The sequence below is a fragment of the Panthera pardus genome, unplaced genomic scaffold (genome assembly GCF_024362965.1).
Source record: "Panthera pardus isolate Hobbes unplaced genomic scaffold, ASM2436296v1 HiC_scaffold_25, whole genome shotgun sequence".
NCBI classification, from domain to species: Eukaryota; Metazoa; Chordata; class Mammalia; order Carnivora; family Felidae; genus Panthera; species Panthera pardus.
This window is the reverse complement of record NW_026526821.1, coordinates 78,771,662-78,791,509: the sequence shown is the minus strand read 5'-3', so window position 1 is coordinate 78,791,509 and position 19,848 is coordinate 78,771,662. Positions and strand designations below refer to the sequence as shown.

At 33.4% G+C, this 19,848-nt stretch overlaps 1 protein-coding gene across 7 annotated transcripts in view; it reads left to right on the top strand.

The window, feature by feature from the left end:
* USP34 (ubiquitin specific peptidase 34) overlaps positions 1-19,848 on the top strand; it is a 250,742-nt gene that overhangs the window by 135,623 nt on the left and 95,271 nt on the right. For 6 of the 7 annotated variants that reach the window (XM_019430890.2, XM_053890716.1, XM_019430961.2 and 3 more), the window contains 9 exons: positions 2,222-2,376; positions 3,365-3,478; positions 5,511-5,610; positions 5,715-5,874; positions 8,596-8,722; positions 8,819-8,966; positions 14,406-14,506; positions 14,916-15,125; positions 18,799-18,924. In XM_019430890.2, the coding sequence (XP_019286435.1) occupies positions 2,222-2,376; positions 3,365-3,478; positions 5,511-5,610; positions 5,715-5,874; positions 8,596-8,722; positions 8,819-8,966; positions 14,406-14,506; positions 14,916-15,125; positions 18,799-18,924 (1,241 nt within the window). The remainder of the gene's footprint in view (positions 1-2,221; positions 2,377-3,364; positions 3,479-5,510; positions 5,611-5,714; positions 5,875-8,595; positions 8,723-8,818; positions 8,967-14,405; positions 14,507-14,915; positions 15,126-18,798; positions 18,925-19,848) is intronic. The other variant, XM_053890717.1, reaches the window with a different exon arrangement.

Here is a 19,848-nt window from a genome sequence, read left to right as displayed (position 1 = left end):
TGTAGAATCCTTCTTTCACTCTAGTTAGAAACAGCCACTGTCTATGTATTATTATTAGAGGTATTGTAGAATCCTTCTTTCACTCTAGTTAGAAACAGCCACTGTCTATGTATTATTATTAGAGGTAATCTTACCCAAATTTGCTTGGCTTCATGGGTGATAGAGACATTTAGAAGACCTTCCTTTTATTTAGATTAATCTCAAATTCAATTTCATTAAAAATTAATCTTAAAAATTAGCCTGGTAAATTCAGGGTGTGGATCATATCTAAATCCACATGCTAAATGTTCTCAGAAGAGAAGAGGAAGCTTGATTTATTTTGGCCAGAGCTCGTTTTCTCTTGCTAGACAGATTGTGTTATTTTTCACCGTCCACACTCTTTCTGTGTGTCCATGTCAACCCAAACCAACCCATACTTGGGTTAGGACATTCCCTTTCTTTAGCTATGGTTAATATAGTCAAACTGTTACAAAGTGTTTTGCTAGCTGAGAGGTGTCATTATGGCTCTCTTAACGTCCACATCTGTGCTTGAGATACACTGCTTATTTTACTGTTTAATTTCTTCAAGTTAAGCTCTTTGTAACAAATGCCACTAAAATGATACCTACCACAAGATTATAAAATGAAGACACCTGTTTTTGATAGAAAGCTTTTGTTTCATATTATTAGGTTTTTTATCATACCCATTATGACTGACGATATACAAGAAATAAATAATGTAAAATATAAAAAACCAATCTTATACATGGATAAGTCAGACCAAGACAGATACTGTCCGCAAAAATAATTTCATATGACCTTTAAGTTTCATGTTTATTTAGTATAGATTCTCACTGGAAGCCATTCACTACTCTTACCAGTATTTGAATAATGAATTATTTATTTTGCTCTTCCCATCTCAGGGAGCGTGGTGTAGATTCTTTGTGTATAGTCTTAAAACAGCTACTGTTGAGGTAGAATCAAAGCGAAGACTTCAGTTCTCCCATATGATTAATTGTTCTTCTCTTATTGGCACAGTTCCTTTCAGGGATGATATAGTTATTCCAAAGTTATATTCAGTGAGTAAATACTGATTTAATATACCAATATCTACTTTCTTAAAAAAATTTAGTAAAATCTTATGCATTGCCTATTGAATGTGAATTGGTGATTTCAGTCATTTATGAATACACTTCTGTTTTATCATATAGTTTACTGTAATTAACCTGGATACTGTTTTTTTGTTTTTTGGCTTTTTTTTTTTTTTTTTTTTTTACAACTCTTTTCTTCTTAATTATTGAATGTATTTTAAATTAGATACTAAAGTTGGTTCTGGATTTTTTGTTGTTATTTTTTAATATTGTCTCCCAGGGGTATAAATTCTTCAACCTGTATGGTTATGTGAGAAACTGATAGATACCTATTTTCTGATCAGATTCTGTAGACTGATACTGCTACTAGGTAAATATTTTCTGAAGCCTTTTTTTTCTATTCTGGATCTCATCTACTTTTCCCAAGAAAGAGGTTTCTTATGATTGTACCGTATTTTCCCATCCTTTCTGATTTGGGAGCAACCCAGGCTTTGGAACCCTTTATGATATACTTTAAAAATCCCTGTGATGCTTTTATTCTACCCTTTCAGATTTTCTCCTTTATCCACATTCATATTTGTGATTGCTTATAATACCTTCTTTTTGGTTCTGAGCCTTTCTTTTGCCTTCTTCCTGCCAGACTTTGGAATCATTTAATACTTGGGTCAAAGTACCACACAGATTTCATTTCATTACATTGGCTTCCCAGCTAATTGAATACCCTGACATGTTGCTGTTTTCTTTTTTAGGCAGTCAATTACATTTTGCTTTATTCATCATACAGATCCTTTTTTTCCCCATAGTTTCCAAAAATAATGCTCATTGATATTTATTGTTTCTCTTCTATGTGCACAGAATGATCTTTAAACATGATGTGTGTGCACTGTTAACCCTTAAACCTTAGAACTGACTCCTCAGCTTTGAGGATTACCTCACCTTAATCATGTTTATTGTAATACAATGGTATGTCCGTATTACTTATATTTTGCCTTTGAAAGCATAAATTGTGTGAAATCTCTTATAAGATAATTTTTATAAAATGCTATAAAATATCTCCTTGATATTTTTGCATATAGTGGTGCTTCTAGTACATTGAATTAGGACTAAAACATTGTATGTACCATGATTCAAAATTTGTAATTTTTATCTAGGGTTAAGTTTAGAGCAAGTCGACATTTTATGGCATTGTTTAGTAGAAGATTCTGAGTGTTATGATGATGCACTTCATTGGTTTTTAAATCAAGTTCGAAGTAAAGATCAACATGCTATGGGAATGGAAACCTACAAACATCTTTTCCTGGAGAAGGTAATTTTATTTCTTGACAGTTTTATTGTTTATGTTCTTTTTCCACATTTCCTTTTTATCTCTTGAAATACAAATTCTGTAATGTTCATTTTTTCCTCTTGTGACACAGATTTTTAAAATAGACCTGTACTATTTTTCAGCAGTCCTTACATAATTTTGCCACTTAGGTTTTACTTTAATTTTATCCTCTATAGTCTTTATATTGATATGAATATGAGTAAGAGCTATATTCTCTGAATCTTCCTTAGTTAAATGGCTGTGGTTTTAGCCAGTCCTATGGGAGATACAAGCCAATCTCCAGATTTTTTGTAGATTCCTAGAAAGTCATTTTTAGGAAGCACTGTCATGTCACGTTATTAAAGATATTTTTCTATCCAGTTTTTGTTCTTTTTTATCAGATGCCACAGTTGTTTCAGGTAATAAATTTCCATTTTAATTTTGAAACATTGATGATAATAAAGCACTAGACTTTATTTTATATTTATTTTTGAGATTACATAGACTGCAGAATCTCACATTACTTCTGTGGTAGAATTGAATATATATGAATGAGTTTTGGTACATATAAACTAAATCACTTAATAGATCTACTACAAAGCTACACATGACCTTTGGGTATCTTCATTTCACTCCCTGACCTACACACAAACTGTACATGTAGCTACACATCTAATGAATGTATATAGGATAGGTATACAATAAGTGATAAAATGTTTTATTCATGCCCTCTGATTTGGAGCTAGTTATAGATATATCTTAAAAATTGAAACAGATATTAGGTTTCAATTATGACTTGAATAAAATTTTCATTAAATTAGTATCTGTTTTAATTTTTTAAATCGGCACTAAAAATTTGAGCAGATACATTTTCTTCTTCAGTGGTTTCAATAAAATTAACTTTGTTAAATTAAATTTGTTAATCTAAATTCAATAAAATGCATTAATCATCACACTAAACTAGCTTAAATTTTTTTTTTTTTTTTTTTAGATGCCCCAGCTAAAACCTGAAACAATTAGCATGACTGGGTTAAACCTGTTTCAGCATCTCTGTAACTTGGCTCGACTGGCGACCAGTGCCTATGATGGTGGTTCAAACTCTGAGGTATGGATTTAGACCTGTTATTTTATTAGGTCAGCTTAAGGAATTTTTCTTTTATTTCTCAAAGTAGATTACTGAATTATCTTACGTAGTCTACCAAGCAGAGAATTTACTAACTATGAAGACTGTTATTCTTAGGTTTTAAAAAGCTTTATCTTTTGGTTTTAAAAAGCTTTATAAAGCAGATATGGTGATTTTTTTTTAACAATTTCTTTTCATGTTTATTTATTTTGAGAGAGTGAGAGTGAGACAGAGCACAAGCAGGGGAGGGGCAGGGAGTGAGGGAGAGAGAGAACCCAAGCAGGCTCTAGCTGTCGGCACAGAGCCTGATGTGGGGCTCCAAGTCACCAACCATGAGATCATGACCAGAGCTGAAACCAAGAGTCGGACGCTTAACTGACTGACTGAGCCACCCAGGTGCCCCAGATTTGGTGACTTTTTTGTTATCAAAGGTAACCCTGGTTGTGCTTAATGATAACTTATTACACATTCCTTAAAGCAGAAGAGGCAATCTGAGTGTTCTTTTTTTTTTTTTTTAATTTTTTTTTTTTTCAACGTTTTATTTTATTTTTGGGACAGAGAGAGACAGAGCATGAATGGGGGAGGGACAGAGAGAGAGGGAGACACAGAATCGGAAACAGGCTCCAGGCTCCGAGCCATCAGCCCAGAGCCCAACGCGGGGCTCGAACTCACGGACCGTGAGATCGTGACCTGGCTGAAGTCGGACGCTTAACCGACTGCGCCACCCAGGCGCCCCCTAAGTGTTCTTTTAGTCCCTTAAAAGCTCCTAGATAATATAATCAAGTAGTTTTGTCAGTTTGAAGGTTGATTTGTCTAAAATCTGATTTTTATGCCATTTGTTGTTGCCAGGCTTTTACTTGCTCTTGGACAGCACTATGGAATAGAATCTACCTTAAATCATCTCTGACCATGAGGCATGACCATCCTTTCATGAATGCTCATGAATTGCTAGACTTATTTCTGGCTTACTATTCTGTTTGCCTCATTGGATGGCTTCTGGGTTTTCTTGAATGCATTAATTCTTAGATTCTCCTAATACAGACTAATTATTTGAAGTCTTCATTGGACGTTCCAGTTTATTAATGCTAGCTTTGATTGAGAGTATGTACTCTCATTTTTCATGAATTTTCATTAGAAATTGAGGCTGTGTTTATAAAGACAGGGAAAACTGATGTTAACCTGTGTGGTAAAGAATAATTTTAATTGGATCTGCAATGCTTTCATAGGATCTTCTTACCTTTTTTCTTTGTTTGAATAGTATTTTTTTTTTTTTTTTAATATTTTGGTCTTAATTCTTACTTTATACATTTCAACTTGGTAATTTCAGGCAACCAGACAGATCTGTTTTACCTTAGTATTCATATTCTAATTTTGAGGTAATACTGCTTTGTAAGTGATGATATGAATGCTGAGGCTGTTCAGTTACCTATCAGAAGGGTACCTTGCTTCAGCCTGCCCAACTTTTGAGAATTTTGATTCCACCTTTTCTGTCTTCAGTGAAAACACTCTCTTTGTCATCTCATACTTAACATCATAAATTTAAGTGACATTTTGGGTTAGCATATTTTAAAATTTTTCTGTGAATATCTTCAAGCAGTGGCTTTGTCACAGTAAGTTGGATGAAAGCATTGAAACTTTTTTCTGCTAAGTATGTGTGTTTTGTTTTTATTCACCTATAGCATGTTGTGGGGATTTGAGTTTTTCCCTCTACATAGTCACAACTTTTGAGTGAAACATTATGCCCCCTCCACACACACAGAGTTAACTGCTTTATAAATAAGTAGTTTTAGAACCAATAGAGATATATTTCAGTAGTTGAGGAAACTTCCAAGGCTCTTATCATAATTTTTATTATTTAGTAACTCTGTAATAGGAATTGCCTCTGAGTACTGTATAGGTTATTAAAGGTCTTTGATAATGTGTGACTTTAAGACTTGTTATTTCAGTCTTCTAATCATTTACGTTGTTTGGCAAGTGATAAAATTTATAAATGTCATTATATTTTGTTTCTTAGCTTTGTGGTATGGACCAATTTTGGGGCATTGCTCTAAGAGCACAGTCTGGTGATGTCAGTCGAGCAGCTATCCAGTATATTAACTCCTATTATATTAATGGTGAGTGATTTGAAATACTGTCTGTGAGGATTTTTATGTGAGAATCTTTTGTTTGGCTATTTTTTGTTTAGTTTTTTTAACGTAGCTAAACATTTGATTTTCAGGTAAAACGGGTTTGGAGAAGGAGCAAGAATTTATTAGTAAGTGTATGGAGAGTCTTATGATAGCTTCTAGCAGTCTTGAACAGGAATCACACTCAAGTCTCACTGTTATAGAAAGAGGACTCCTTATGCTGAAGACACATCTGGAAGCATTTAGGAGAAGGTAATTTTTTTTATACCACATTATTAACAGTGAATTTCAGGCTTTTTTCTTTTATTGCTGACATGTACAAAAGTATTCTTAAAATTAAATTAAAGGTTTTGTTGGGGCAGGTAGAAAGCTTAACTTACCACAGGTGAAGGGTTAGTAATAGAGGTATTTTTATTCATGATATGTACCACTTTGCCATGAAATAGGCAATATAGGTTCCCAGTAAATATTGTGGAGCTTTAAAAATTCTTAAACACTGAGAAGATATGCATGAATAAGAATCTCTAGAAAGAATTCCACCTCTAAGAAAGTATTACTATGATTGAAAGGCAGAACACTACCACCAAAAAACGTTTCTAAAACCCTCACCAAGAACATCAAATAATCTCTCATAGTTGAATCAAGTTGAGTCATTTGTTTCATTTGCTGTTTTTTTTTCTTCCTGGACTAGGAGACAGTATTTTAATTTTGAATTTCCATTTACCATGGAAACATGATCAAAAAATTCTGTGTTAATGAATATCTGTATAATTAATTTAGACATACCCTGTGTAATACAGAAATAAAGCAAATTAACATTTATGAATATATCGACTGAAATGAAAGGTGAGTAGATAGTTTTAATTAAGAAATTCTGTTTGTTAAAAATCATGAGTAAATGTAAAAATACAAAGAACTGTGTTGGAAAAAATTGTTAAAATTAATCTCTCAACTTCAGAGGTTAGTTTGATAATGAATTTTACAATTGATATTTATTGAGATTCTACTTAAAATATCAGGAAATATTGAATAAAAGATATTCTACACATTCCTTATAAATAACATGGCTTAATGATTTCGTATATTTGGGCATCGCAAAATTCTTTATTTTGATTATGATTGCAATTTGTGGGAATTATACTTAAGTAATTCCTTGTGTTTTTAAAGAATGTGTAAGGGAACTCTAGAGTTTTTTTGAACAGAAACATCACAGTGCCTTGTAACTTTTACCACTGTAAAAATAAAAATAAATAAGCAAATGTGGTGATGTGTCTTATTCAAATTCATTAAAAAATTAATACATACTATTTATAATAAATTCAGATATTTTACTAAGGGAATACTACAGAAAATTAAAGTCATTGTAATCTATCTCTTCCTAGTGGAGATAGTTACTGTTAATGAGATGATATATATTCTTCCAAAATATCCTTTTTTGCTGCAGAGTCTACAAACCACAAACCAAAAAGGGCCTATTGGTTCAAACCCTTAGTCTTCACACAGTGTTACCTGTGTTTTTCAAATAAGTATTTATTTTAAAAGTCTTTAAAAGTAAATTAAATTTCAATGGTGCTTTTTATAAGTTGAATGAATTTCAGTTCCAAAATCCCTTCTCAGATATACAATTTTTTTCTAACTCATGAAAAATGATTGTAGTATCCTTCGATAGAAATCTTTGTATTTGTTCATGTTTCACTCTAGAAGTTAATGTTGGTATTAAATAACTTACATAAATACTTATTTTTTGGGTGCCAAGTAGAGAAACTAGGAAACGAATATTCAAAAAACTAAGATCTAGTGTAAAAATGTCAGGTATTTTTATGCACATCTTTGTGTAGTATCACTGTACAATTTCAAGTGCTTAATGTGCTTAGTTCTGATTTAAAATTGCCTAACATTTATAGAACTACAGTATAAAGTAATTATTGTGTTTATGTGTTCCTTATATTAAGAGAGTAAATAAAACTGTCTTTTAAAAAAGATTTTCTTTAAAAAGAAAAAGGGTTATCATTTAAACCGTGGTTCTCAGCCATAGTGATTTTGTTTCCCAGGGTACGTTAGATAATGTCTGGAGACATTTTTGATTACCACAGCTGAAGGGAGAAGGGGCTACTGTTGGCATTATAGTGAGTGGATAGAGACCAAGGATGCTGCTAAACATCCTACAGTGCAGAAAGCTGTTTCCTCTACGTCCCCTTGCCCACAACAAATAATTATCTGGCCTCAAAAAATTAAGATCACTCTTTTGCTCAGCCATAAAAGCTGGACATTGAATACCTTCTAGGAAATCAAGTCCATTTATTCCTTTACTTTATGTCCTATTCTAGAATTGCTGGGTAGTTTTTGATATTGGTAATTCTTTTCTTAACTAAATTCAGGTATCTTGGATCCTGTCTTCAATGACTGAAAATCAGTTAGAAAACTGACAGTATTTAGTGAGTCACCTGCTAGATGCCTTTCTTCCTAAAGATTAGTCTTTGTGATTTTATTTTATAATTTTAGCCGTCATGGAATCAGTACTCAAATTCTGTTAGACTGGTTAACATATATTTACTAGGATACATTTCTGTCTCTGAAAAATGTTTCCTAATCCTTTTTTTTCCTCTTCTGAATGTAGGAATGAAAACTTGCCATTTCACTTTCTGGATTAGTTTGTTGCTTTAAATTCCTCCTGCCTCTACTACTTCCCTCCACTCCCCCTTTTAAAAAAAATAAGTAATCTTCTCAGTGGGTTTTTTTTTTTTTCCCCTCAGTAATTTTTCTTGGAAACTATTTTTTAAAGGAACTCTTAGCTGTATTTATGCATTAAAGTTTAATTCGGTGTGATGAATCTAAACTTAGTGCTGTAGAGTACATTGGAATATGCTACAACCTTTTGTGGGCTTTTTCATTTTGTGAAATATTAACAACTTCTGTAACATTAATATGGGTTAAAATGATATTCTTCCTATGTGTGGTTTTTGTGTGTTTTAGGTTTGCCTATCATCTCAGACAGTGGCAAATTGAAGGCACTGGTATTAGTAGTCATTTGAAAGCACTGAGTGACAAACAGTCCCTGCCGCTAAGGGTCGTATGCCAGCCAGCCGGACTTCCTGACAAGGTAGTTACACAATTTTAGTTTCAAAATTGATAACATTTCCCAGCTCAAGTAACTGTTTTTGTTGTATTTTTAAATTGGTTGCATCTCATATTTCAGATGACTATTGAAATGTATCCTAGTGACCAGGTAGCAGATCTTAGGGCTGAAGTAACTCATTGGTATGAAAATTTACAGAAAGAACAAATAAATCAACAAGCTCAGCTTCAGGAGTTTGGTCAAAGCAGTCGAAAGGGAGAGTTTCCTGGTAAGTCCAACGTTTAAATTTTCATATTTTCTAGGTTCTGTTATATATGAACTTAGAACCTTTGGTATCTAAGGTTCTAGATACCTTTTGGTATCATGCCATTGATTCATAGGGAAGTATTAAGGGTTGCTTCAGATGTTATTTGCAAACGTTTTTCCTCATTTTTCTTAAAATTTTATTTTTGAAGTTGTTTGATAAACAATAAGAGAGTTAGAAGTTTAGGTTTCCCTGCACTACTTAAGTACCCAGTTGTACCCAATAAATTTTCTTTGCTATTTTGTTATATTTTGTTTCCCTTTTTTCCCCAGAGCATATGAAAATAATACACCCTTAAATCCCACCTGTACATCTCCCCTTCCCTCCAAAAGAGTATCATATTAAGAAATTTTTCATATAGGCCTGAAAGGTATATTCCATTCCTCATTTATTGTTACCACTAGTGCATTTTTAGTGTTTTTCCATAGTACATAAAATATGAGTTAATCAGAGGAACAACCATGAAAGGAAGCTGTTATAATATCAGATCTTTAAATTTTAAGTAAAATGTAATAGGCTAAGTATATATTTAGAAAAAAAAAATCTTAAAGTTTAAAAGCTTAAGGATTTTCAACCTGCCTATGTGAAGTAATTCTTTGGCATCTTTTAGTAAGGTGGATCATGCTTAAGATGGAACCACAAGTGTCTTCTCAAGTATCAGATCTTTAATTTTGTTCTTGATTAATCAATAAATATTCTTGGTACCATAGAAGAGTTGTTGAAAAGTGTCCCTCCTACCCCTATCTCTAAACCATCCATTTCCCTGCTTCTGAGGCAAATGCTGTTGTTGTTTTCTTACATACCCTTTAAGATATACCAAGATTTAATGTAAGAATATTCATGTACTTAAAACACAAATGGTAGCATTCTATTTATACTGCATGTGGAAAGTCACCTCATTCTTATTAAATCTACATATCCTATTATATGGTGGTGATATGTTTTACTAATCCTCTGTTAATGGACATTTAGGTTGTTTGCATTTTTTTTTTTTTTTTTTGCCATTTACAAGCATGGCCACAGAGAATATCCCCACACCTATCTCATCTAATGTACATTGGGTAAATACCTAGTTATGGGATTTTCCAGTCAAAGGTATTTTCTTTAGTTACGTTGAAATATATTTTACATAAAGAGAATATGAAATTAGTAATAATAAAATGAAATGTGTCCATGTACATACCATCCAGATTAAGACCTGGAACATTATTAGAAGCTACTTGTGTATCTCTCTTTAATATCCTCTTTTCTACTTCTCTTTAATGATGTCTTGACTTTTTAGTTTATTGTTTTTTTGTGTGTTCTTTGTAGTTTTACCTCTAATGTATATATTCCTAAAAAATGTGTTTAGTTTTGTGAAAATATTAAGCACAAATTTGATAAAGGAAAAGGGGAATACAGTTGTTATTAGAGGATCACAGAAGGAAACAAGCTAAAGAGAGTGTTTATTTTAACTTCCTCTTAAGGGTTTATAAAGCTTCATCTGAGGATGTCAGTGGGGAAGTTCTCAAGTATAGGTCTTGTGCTGTATACACAATTGTGCTGTATAATGTTGGCAAGACACTGGAATACATAACAGAAATATATTGGGTATTTATTACTTTTTCTAATCTCTTCATGACCTACTTCATCTCTCAAGAATAGACTAACAATTTCTTCCATGAGATATGAATGTTTTCTCCTGATTCAGATAAAAGGACATGGAGATGAGAGTAGACACCTCACCACCATATGGTGAAGGTAGTTCAGGTACAGATAAGAATCCAGGTCAAGTCCACTTGCCATTCCTTCCACAGGGAAGATATCATGCAGGTAACAGGGATTTTGGTCATGATGGCCCCTCAGTAATGCATTTCTGTATTATCACTGATCCTACTTTTATTCTCCAAATCTGATACATAGCAGTATGATACATTTTATCATCCTCTCGGTTTTTCTCTTTGCCTCTGTCTTATGTTGGATATCCTTTTTTTGATATCCTATACCTTTTTTATTGGTTCACTTTTTTTTTTTTCTTTCTGGAATACAATGCAATTGTTCAGTAGCTTCTCGAGAGATTGGATGGTGTAAAGTTTTGATTCTTTGAATAATCAAAAATTTTCATGTTTTTATACTTAAATGGTAATTTGGCTGGGTACACAAGTCTAGATTGGAAATAGTTTTGTTTCAGAATTTTAGAGGTATTGCTGCATTGCATTTCTTCTGTTGCTGCTGTTCCAGAAGCCATTTGCTTTCCAACATTTTTAATATATTCTGTTTTCTTCTTTTGTAGGGTTTAATTAGTCTTCTCCTTGTTCTCAAATTTTGTAATACCCGGTCTGAGTATTTGGTCTGTTTTCAACTAATGTGATGGGTACTTTAGTTTTTAGTTTGGCAACTTGTATCTTTTAATTTGGGGAAATTTTCTTGAATTAGTTTATTGTTTTCCTGTCCACTATTTAATAATTTCTTTTTCTAGGAATTCTTTATTATCTACATGTTGCATCTCTTGGACTATTCCAAATTTACTTTTTTCATGTTTCATTTCTTTGACTTTAACTGAACTTCCTGTGAGATGTTTTCAGCTTTATTTTGCTCAACCTTCTTTTGAGTTTTTCATTTTTTGCTGTCATGTATCTAACATAGATACTAACATGCTGTTAGTATCTAACATCTCGTTTTTGTTCCTTGAGTACTCCCATTTTCATGGTTACATATCTTTTTGAGGCTATTTGTTTTTAATCGTTGAATCTTTAAAAATCCAGACTCATGTTTCTGCATTTTAAATAGAATGTTTAGCAAATTATCTGGTTATTTTCTATTAGTTTCTTGTCATCTTTTCTCTTTTTTGTCATATATTTACCATTTTGGCACTCCTCATTCCCATATATAGATCAAAATTTCCATTTGATTTCTTTCTCTTTATTTTCTTTCTTCTAATAAACTTCCTTTAAAAATGTTTGTACTTTCAAGTCTTTTGGTGGTATATTTTCTCAAGCTTTTGTTAAGTTCATTTTGCCTTCTCTTTTGAAGGATATTTTCACTGGACATAGAATTTTAGGTCAGGAAGTGTTTTCTTTCCAGGACTTCTTAAGGGGCTACCCAGTGTCATTTGGCTTGCAGAGTTTCTGATTGAAAGTGTTTTTTTTCTGTCATCCTTTGTGTACGGTATGTCTTTGTAACTGTGGTTGATTTTAAAGAATATTTTTGCTGTTGTTTTGGTTTTAAAAATTTTTTTAAAGTAAGCTGTACTCCCAAGGTGAAACTTGAACTCAAGACCCTAAGATCAAGAGGTGCTTGATCTCCTGACTGAGCCAGTCAGACAGCCCAAGAATTTTTTTTGACATTGGTTTTCAGGGGATTGATTTTAACGTGCCTTCTTGTTTCTTTGTGTTTATGTAGTTTGGGTAAGTTTAACTTCTTAGGTCTTTGGGTCTATAATATTTACCGAATTTGAAAAAGGTTAGCAATTATATGTATTTTTCAAATATTTTTTTTCTTTTTCCTTTCCCCTCAGCCTAACTTCTGGGCCTCTAATTAAATATATCCTAGACTATTAATGTCTCATAGATCACAGACTTGATTTTCTTTTCCTTTTCTTCTTCCCCTCTCTTTTTCTTTTTCTCTTTCTCTCCCTCTCCCTCCTTCTCCCTCTCTGTTTTCCCCTCCCCCTTTTCCTAGTCTTTGTCAGGTGTTGATCTTATTTCTGTGTTAAACCAGTATAAATCAAATGACAGGTTATAAGCCTATCTCTGGTTTGACATTTATCTTTTTGGGGTCTTGCTAGTTACCACTTCATTTGTTTTTCAACTTAACAAACTTGGTTGGTATTATCTCTTCCCTTTTTCCTCCCTGTCCAATAATTAGTAAAAATTTTAAAATTCAATTTATTGGAGTTTCAAAGGATAAAAAGTATATATATTTAATATACCATCATAAGAGGGTTTTTTCAGATTTTTTGTTGCTTTTTATTGGTTAGAAACATTTATTGAATTAAGAGTTAAAATTTTTAAAAGTTGGTAACTCTTTACAGAACTCTTAAGGACTAAGCAGTTCTTATGTTAAAAAAGACGCTTTCAAAAGTGGTAAAAGAGGAGCACCTGGTGGCTCAGTCAGTTAAGCATCCCACTTTTCCTTTTGGCTCAGGTTATGATCTCATGGTTTGTGAGTTCGAGTCCCACATCGGGGTCTGCACTGACAGTATGGAGCCTGCTGCTGAGTCTCTGTTTCCCCCTCCTCTCTCTCTCTGCCCCTCCCACATCCCCCTCAAAAATAAATGTAAAAAAATAAATATTTTTTTAAGAAACTGGTAAAAGATGGAAACCTCCGTTAATTATAAAAGCCAATTCAAACCATTATAATCAAAAGTTAACGTATAGTAAGTGTAGGCCTGTCTCATACCAAATAGAATTCAAGAGCCTAAATCAAGTACTAGCCATCTTAATTCTTTTTGGAACAAAGTTATGTGTGCTTAGAGTATCTGACACACTGGGAACCAAACCAGCTATATATTATCTTAGCATTCCATCACAACTAAGGATTTTTTTATCTCAATATTGTAAAAAATATAAATAATCATAGACTGTATTATCTCAGTAAGGTAGAAAAGACATTTAATAAAAACCTGCCAAAGTATCAGAAGTTGAATGTAGAGTTTTTATTGAGATATATAAATGAACACTTGACTAAGTGGGTATGCCTAGCATGTTTCTGTACACATATTATAATAGAGATACCAAGTTAATTTATGTCTTAATGTATTCTATCTGAAATCTTAATGGAATTTTTATTTTAAATTTGATGAAATTATTCTGAATAATAAACTATGAATACACTAAGCAATATCAGAAGTTCTGAGAGGAAAACCAAAAAGGGTAATAGATGAGTTTTGGTACTAGCCTTTAAACATTTAAGGAATTATAGTAACACAGTTTTGGTGAAGAATTGCATCATTATGGAAAGCAGTAGGCCTACTTCACTCATTCTTGAGCTGTGTAGTGTCCATCCAATGGAATTTTTCTACATGAAGTTTATAAAATTGAACAATACTTAAGTTTAAATCATTCCTCTGATATTTCATCATTTTGCTTAATTTCCTACTCTGTCAAGCATTTCCTTTTTTAAAAAAAGTTCATGGACTAAACAATAAAATTTGAATGCCTGTTATGTTCTAGTACTGGGAATACATCTCTGAATGTAATAAAATGTCTGCCTTTATGGAACTGGGATTTTTTTTTGGAGGAGAGAAAGATACATAATGTCAGATGCTCGTTAAGTATTTAAAGAAAGATAAAGCAGAGTAAGGGATTAATTTAGTGAAATGAGGCTCTTTAGGAGGAAGGCTCACATACTGTAACCATGTATTCATGTCAGCAAATAAGTTTTTATAAAAATGTTCATTTAATGTTTTCTGCTGTTTTGAAGGAGGCCTTATGGGACCTGTCAGGATGATTTCATCTGGACATGAGTTAACAACAGATTATGATGAAAAAGCACTTCATGAGCTTGGTTTTAAGGATATGCAGGTACACACAAATGTGGTTTGACTTTTAATGTTTATTTATTTGGGGGGCGGTGTGCATGTGTGAGTAGGGGAGAGGCAGAGAGTAAGGGGGGCAGAGGATCTGAGGCAGGCTCTGCACTGACAGCAGAGAGTCCGATGTGGGGCTCAAACTCACAAAGTGTGAGATCATGAGCTGAGCCAAAGTCAGACTCTTAACTGACTGAACCACCCAGGTGCCCCAAGTTTTAATGATGTGTATTGACTATTAAAGTCAACAGTTAAATAGTTGAAGGTATCCTTCAAAAACAATTATTGCTTTTGTTTTAATTGTGTGTGAAGTTTTGGGGGGGATTTTGTGAAGTTATTTTATACATAATACTTTAATTTTATACTTAATATTATACTTTTCCCCTTTGCTCTTATTTTTATAGATGGTATTTGTATCTTTGGGTGCACCAAGAAGAGAACGGAAAGGGGAAGGTGTTCAGCTGCCTGCATCTTGCCTACCACCCCCTCAGAAGGACAACATTCCTATGCTTTTGCTTTTACAAGAACCTCATTTAACTACTCTTTTTGATTTATTAGAGATGCTTGCATCATTTAAACCACCCTCAGGAAAAGTGGCAGTGGAAGATACTGAGGTGACTATATCATTTTATTTTTACAGTATATTGTTTGTCTTTCTGTTGAGTGGAAAATATTGTACTTGTAAGTGCAATAAAACCTATGAGTCCATTTATTTATTCATTAGGTATTTAACGGCCTAATATCCAAAACTAGTGTGTTTTAAGCATTGTTTTACAAGGATCAAAATAGGCAGCTTCAGCCTTCATTCGGTCTAGTGGGGAAGATAAATAATTGATATGCCTGGCAGATAGTTTTGGGTAAACTAACAGCTAAAATTTAGACACAGATGGCTGCTAAAACTAACGTTATTAGGGAGTAGGGATAGGCAGAAACTCATATATATTATTTGGTCAGGGAAGGTTTCTCTGAAGGAAACCATATGTAACCTGAGCTAGAAGGATGAAAAGGAGCCACCTAAATGAAGACAATTGAGGGATCGCCTGCATACAGTAATTGATTCCTGAAGCCCTTCATATAAGGAATCAGGCAGGTGTAGGAATTGTTGGAGTGCTAATAATGAGTAGAATGTGGAGGCTAGTGGGAGAGAGGAATGAGAGGAATAAGATAGGAAAGGTGAATAGAACTAGTCTGGCCATGCAACGTGTTTTTATTTTACTCCTTTTCACCTTGTAAGGTGATTAGCAGTAAGATGTTTTAAGCAGAGGGAAGGAGCACACATTCTGATTTTGGTTTTTAAGGTAATAGGTTTGTTTGGTAAAAGTAGAAAAAGTAATAAGGAACCTAATGCATTAGTTCAAGAAAGCCCTGACGGTGCCCTGGAATAGAATGAAGGGAGTGGACAAATTAAGTGGACTGCAGATCAGAACAACATAATTTGGTTGTGGATTGGATTAGGAGTGGAGATAGGCTCATGTTCAGGAAGAAGGAAAACAGGACATGGCATCCAGGTTTCTGTCTTGAGCAACTGGATAGATTCCATTTGAGATGAAGAATGGATGCTCCTGGGATATTAAGTGGTAATGTCAAGGAATCGTATATAATTGTGTTTGGAGCTCAGAGAAGGGGTTTGGTCTGAAGAAGTAAGGTGTGGGTGATCACTATGAAGATGGTATGTAAAAAGAGTGAGATCACCAAAAGGATTCAGTGTTAGTCTGCTGATATATATTAATGCCTTTAAATGGACTTATCCTAAGATGATATTCATTCATGTGTCTCATGCAGTGAATTATTATTTTGAGATTGAGTGCCATATAAAATAGTGCTTATTGTTTCTTTCCCAAGAATGTTAAGTGACTTTTTTTCCCTGTTTGCAAAATATGTTTGATTGTGGATGCATTGGTAACTGCTGTGGAGCCCTATGTTCCTCATAGCTTGGGGTTTCTTGTGGTGGCAAGTTTTTAAATTCCTAAGAAATTCTTCTTTTGTTCAATAATTAGTAACAGAATAATTAGTAACAGATCCCTATAAGCCTCCATTTTTTTTTTTTACCTTTTGTATTTTATACCACAAATACTTAATGACCTTTTACTTCATGTCAGCACTGTATGGGCAGTTTAAAAGAGAGAAGGATAATTAGAAGAATTCCGTTTTCTTGGGGGTTGCTATACAGATGTGGGAACATAGGGAACAAAAATTTGGGGAAGGTTTTGCAAAAGGAGAGTCTTTCAAATTGGGTCCTGCTGCTAAGAGCAAAGAGGAGCATTATAGATTCACAGAAAAAGTGAATGGCATGTTTGAAATACTGGGAGTGTGAGTATAGTGTAATTAAAAAAATGAAAAGGAGATTGGAACCTGTACCACAAAGGGCCATATGAGATTTTTCTTCTGTGTAAAATGCTTTGCCATTATCGCAGAACATTTTAAAGCAACAAAATGAAATCTTTTATGGGGTATTAGAAACAAAGTGTAGGTGTTAGTGTGATGGATGTATTAGAGAAAACAAAGACTTGGAGGTAGGAGGCCCAGTGAATAGGCCATTGTAATAGTCCTGATGAGGCCTGAACTGGAGAGGAAGAATTCAGTTTTGAGCAGGTCTTTTTTTGAAATTTGTGGCAAGTATACCATTGTTGATGTGGGGTTCCTTTGTTTTCCCAAAACTGGTTTGGTCTTGTGGAAGGTTACAAAAATAAAAATAGAGGATCTTTGTTGTGAATGACCCATGTTGTGGGGCTTTTTAATCATAACCTAGCACATACATTTGCACCTGGGATTTTTTTTTTCCTTCAGATTGTTTCTTTGCACAGAGTACAGCCTTACTTTTCTGTCTTTTAAACTTGGTGTTTACAAAGTAATGAATTTATGTTACTGAAGAATTTTCAGTGCCATTTCCCCAACTGAACTAAAAATGTTACTTTGGGTTGCTTCTCTTCATTAGGGTTGTGAAAAGCAAAGGATACTTTGAGACTCTAAGATTTCCTTGTTTTCAGATATGCTAGCTTTATATCATTATACAGAAAGAACTAAACTTTTTATAGATATACAGAAGATTCCTTTGGCATCCATTGTATCCTAGCAAAAAGTCATTATGACAGCAGTAGTAATAAAATAATACACAAATTCATACCCTGGAAAATTCCAAAATTGTAAATTTTAGCTTTAGCTGTTTATTTACTTCTTGGGGTTGTGCTGTAATTTTTTAAAAAAAGGAAACTTGCCTATTTCTTATATATTTTCTGAAACCTTTTTCAGGTTACTATTATCTCAGCATCTAACAGAGTTCAAATTTAACACATGATAATGGAAAAAAGTAGCTTTTAAAAAATTGTTTGCTTTCCTCTTAATCTCTGCTTATGTGAGACTGGAAAATAAGATATGGATTAGCAAAATAAAAAAGATGTACTCTTTTACCAAATGCGTAAGGTCAAGGATTTAATTCACCAAGACTTTGTCGTAGTTAGAATAGTGACCTGATAATGTTCTTGAAATTTACTTGAATGGCTTTGTAAGACAGATGTTTTCACTTCTATTTGAAAAGTTTCCTGAATTAAAGTATCAAGATTTACAGGTCACTTTTTTCTTTCCAAAAAGCATCCAGTAACAAGTTTAAAAACTACTACTTTGACATAATCAATTTATTGAATAAATATATTTATTGTTTATAAGTAATAATTAAAAAACAAATTGTTGGGATGCCTGGGTCGCTCAGTCAGTTAAAGTGTGCAACTCCAGCTCAGGTCATGATCTTACAGTTCGTGGGTTCAAGCCCTGCGTCGGACTCTGTGCTGACAGCTCAGAGCCTAGAGCCTGCCTCGCATTCTGTGTCTCCTCCTCTCTCTGCCTTTCCCCCACTCACCCTCTTTCTCCCTTCGTCTCAAAAATAAACATTTAAAAAATTAAAATTGTTTACTATGGAACAAATGACTTATTTCTTACTTTTAGAGTAAGACTAGGGTCGCCTGGGTGGCTCAGTAGGTTAAAGTGTCCAACTTTGGCTCAGGTCATGATCTCACAGTACGTGAGTTCAAGCCCCGAGTCAGACTCTGTGCTGACAGCCTAGAGCCTGCTTCTAATTCTGTGTCTCCTTCCCTCTGCCCATCCACTGCTCACACTCTTGTCTCTCTCTCTCTCTGTCTTAAAAATAAATAAACATTCAAAAAATTAAAAAGTAAAGTAAGACTAAAAAATGTTACCAAATTTGATAATCAAGGATTTTATGCAAAAAAGTTAAATTTAGGTTTATTTTTTTTAGTGATCTGTCTTGATAAGCAGTTATTCTTATTTGTGTAGAGCTTAAGATGTGAAGAACTTCATCTTCATGCAGAAAATCTCTCTAGGCGTGTATGGGAGCTACTGATGCTTCTTCCTACATGTCCTAACATGTTGATGGCATTCCAGAATATCTCAGACGAACAGGTAAACCCATAACATCTTTTTGCTCTCCTAGAGGATGGTACCATTTTATGTTCCTCCTGGCAGTGTATAAGATTGCTTGTTGACCTGTATCCTTAGTAAAATTTTGCCCATTTAATGGATAAAAAGTGACAGTTCATTTTAATGTTCATTTACTTGTTAGACTTAATAATATGGGCCTAATGCAAGGCAAGGATATTTTCTGAAATTATATTTAAAAAACATAATTTGCCTTTATATTAGTGTTTCATACTGCTATATGTTTTAAATATTCCTATTGGGGCACGACCTCACAAGTGTAAGTGTTAGATATCTTTGTAAATAATTAGATTATTCTTTCAAAGCTATATAATAAAGGGTTAGGTAGAGATAGCAATAGAACACGTACACGATGAATGAAAAAACAGTGTCCTAATGTTGTTCACTAATGGTTTTCTATGACTTGGGACTTGGCCATGTGATTTCAGAAGGTCCGTGTATCTCAAATGATTTAGATGTGAACAAGGTAAGCCTGAGAAATGTTGGTTGATGACTCAGAGTAGGTCTAATAATATTATCAGAGATGCACATTGTGTGAATATCATTTCATAAATTGTGAGTAGAAAATAACAGTATTTTAAGGTTTATGTATTTGCATATGACTTCTAAATGTGCAGGTGTAACTTTTTATAAGTATTAAATAATAGACTTTACTGCTTCTGTATCTTTAAAAGTTGTTGCATTCGGCTAGGCTGCATAGGTTTTTTCATTGGGAAGATGTTGCATTGCCTCATCTGTTTTAAAAGTTAATAAGATAGAGTTGTTTTTTTTCCTGTGCTGCTGTTTGCATTATTAATTTTAATAAAATTTAATGAAAAATTGGTGTTTTAAGCATGCCATGAATACTAGTTAATACAGTTGGTCTTCATAGGTTTGAACATACTTCAA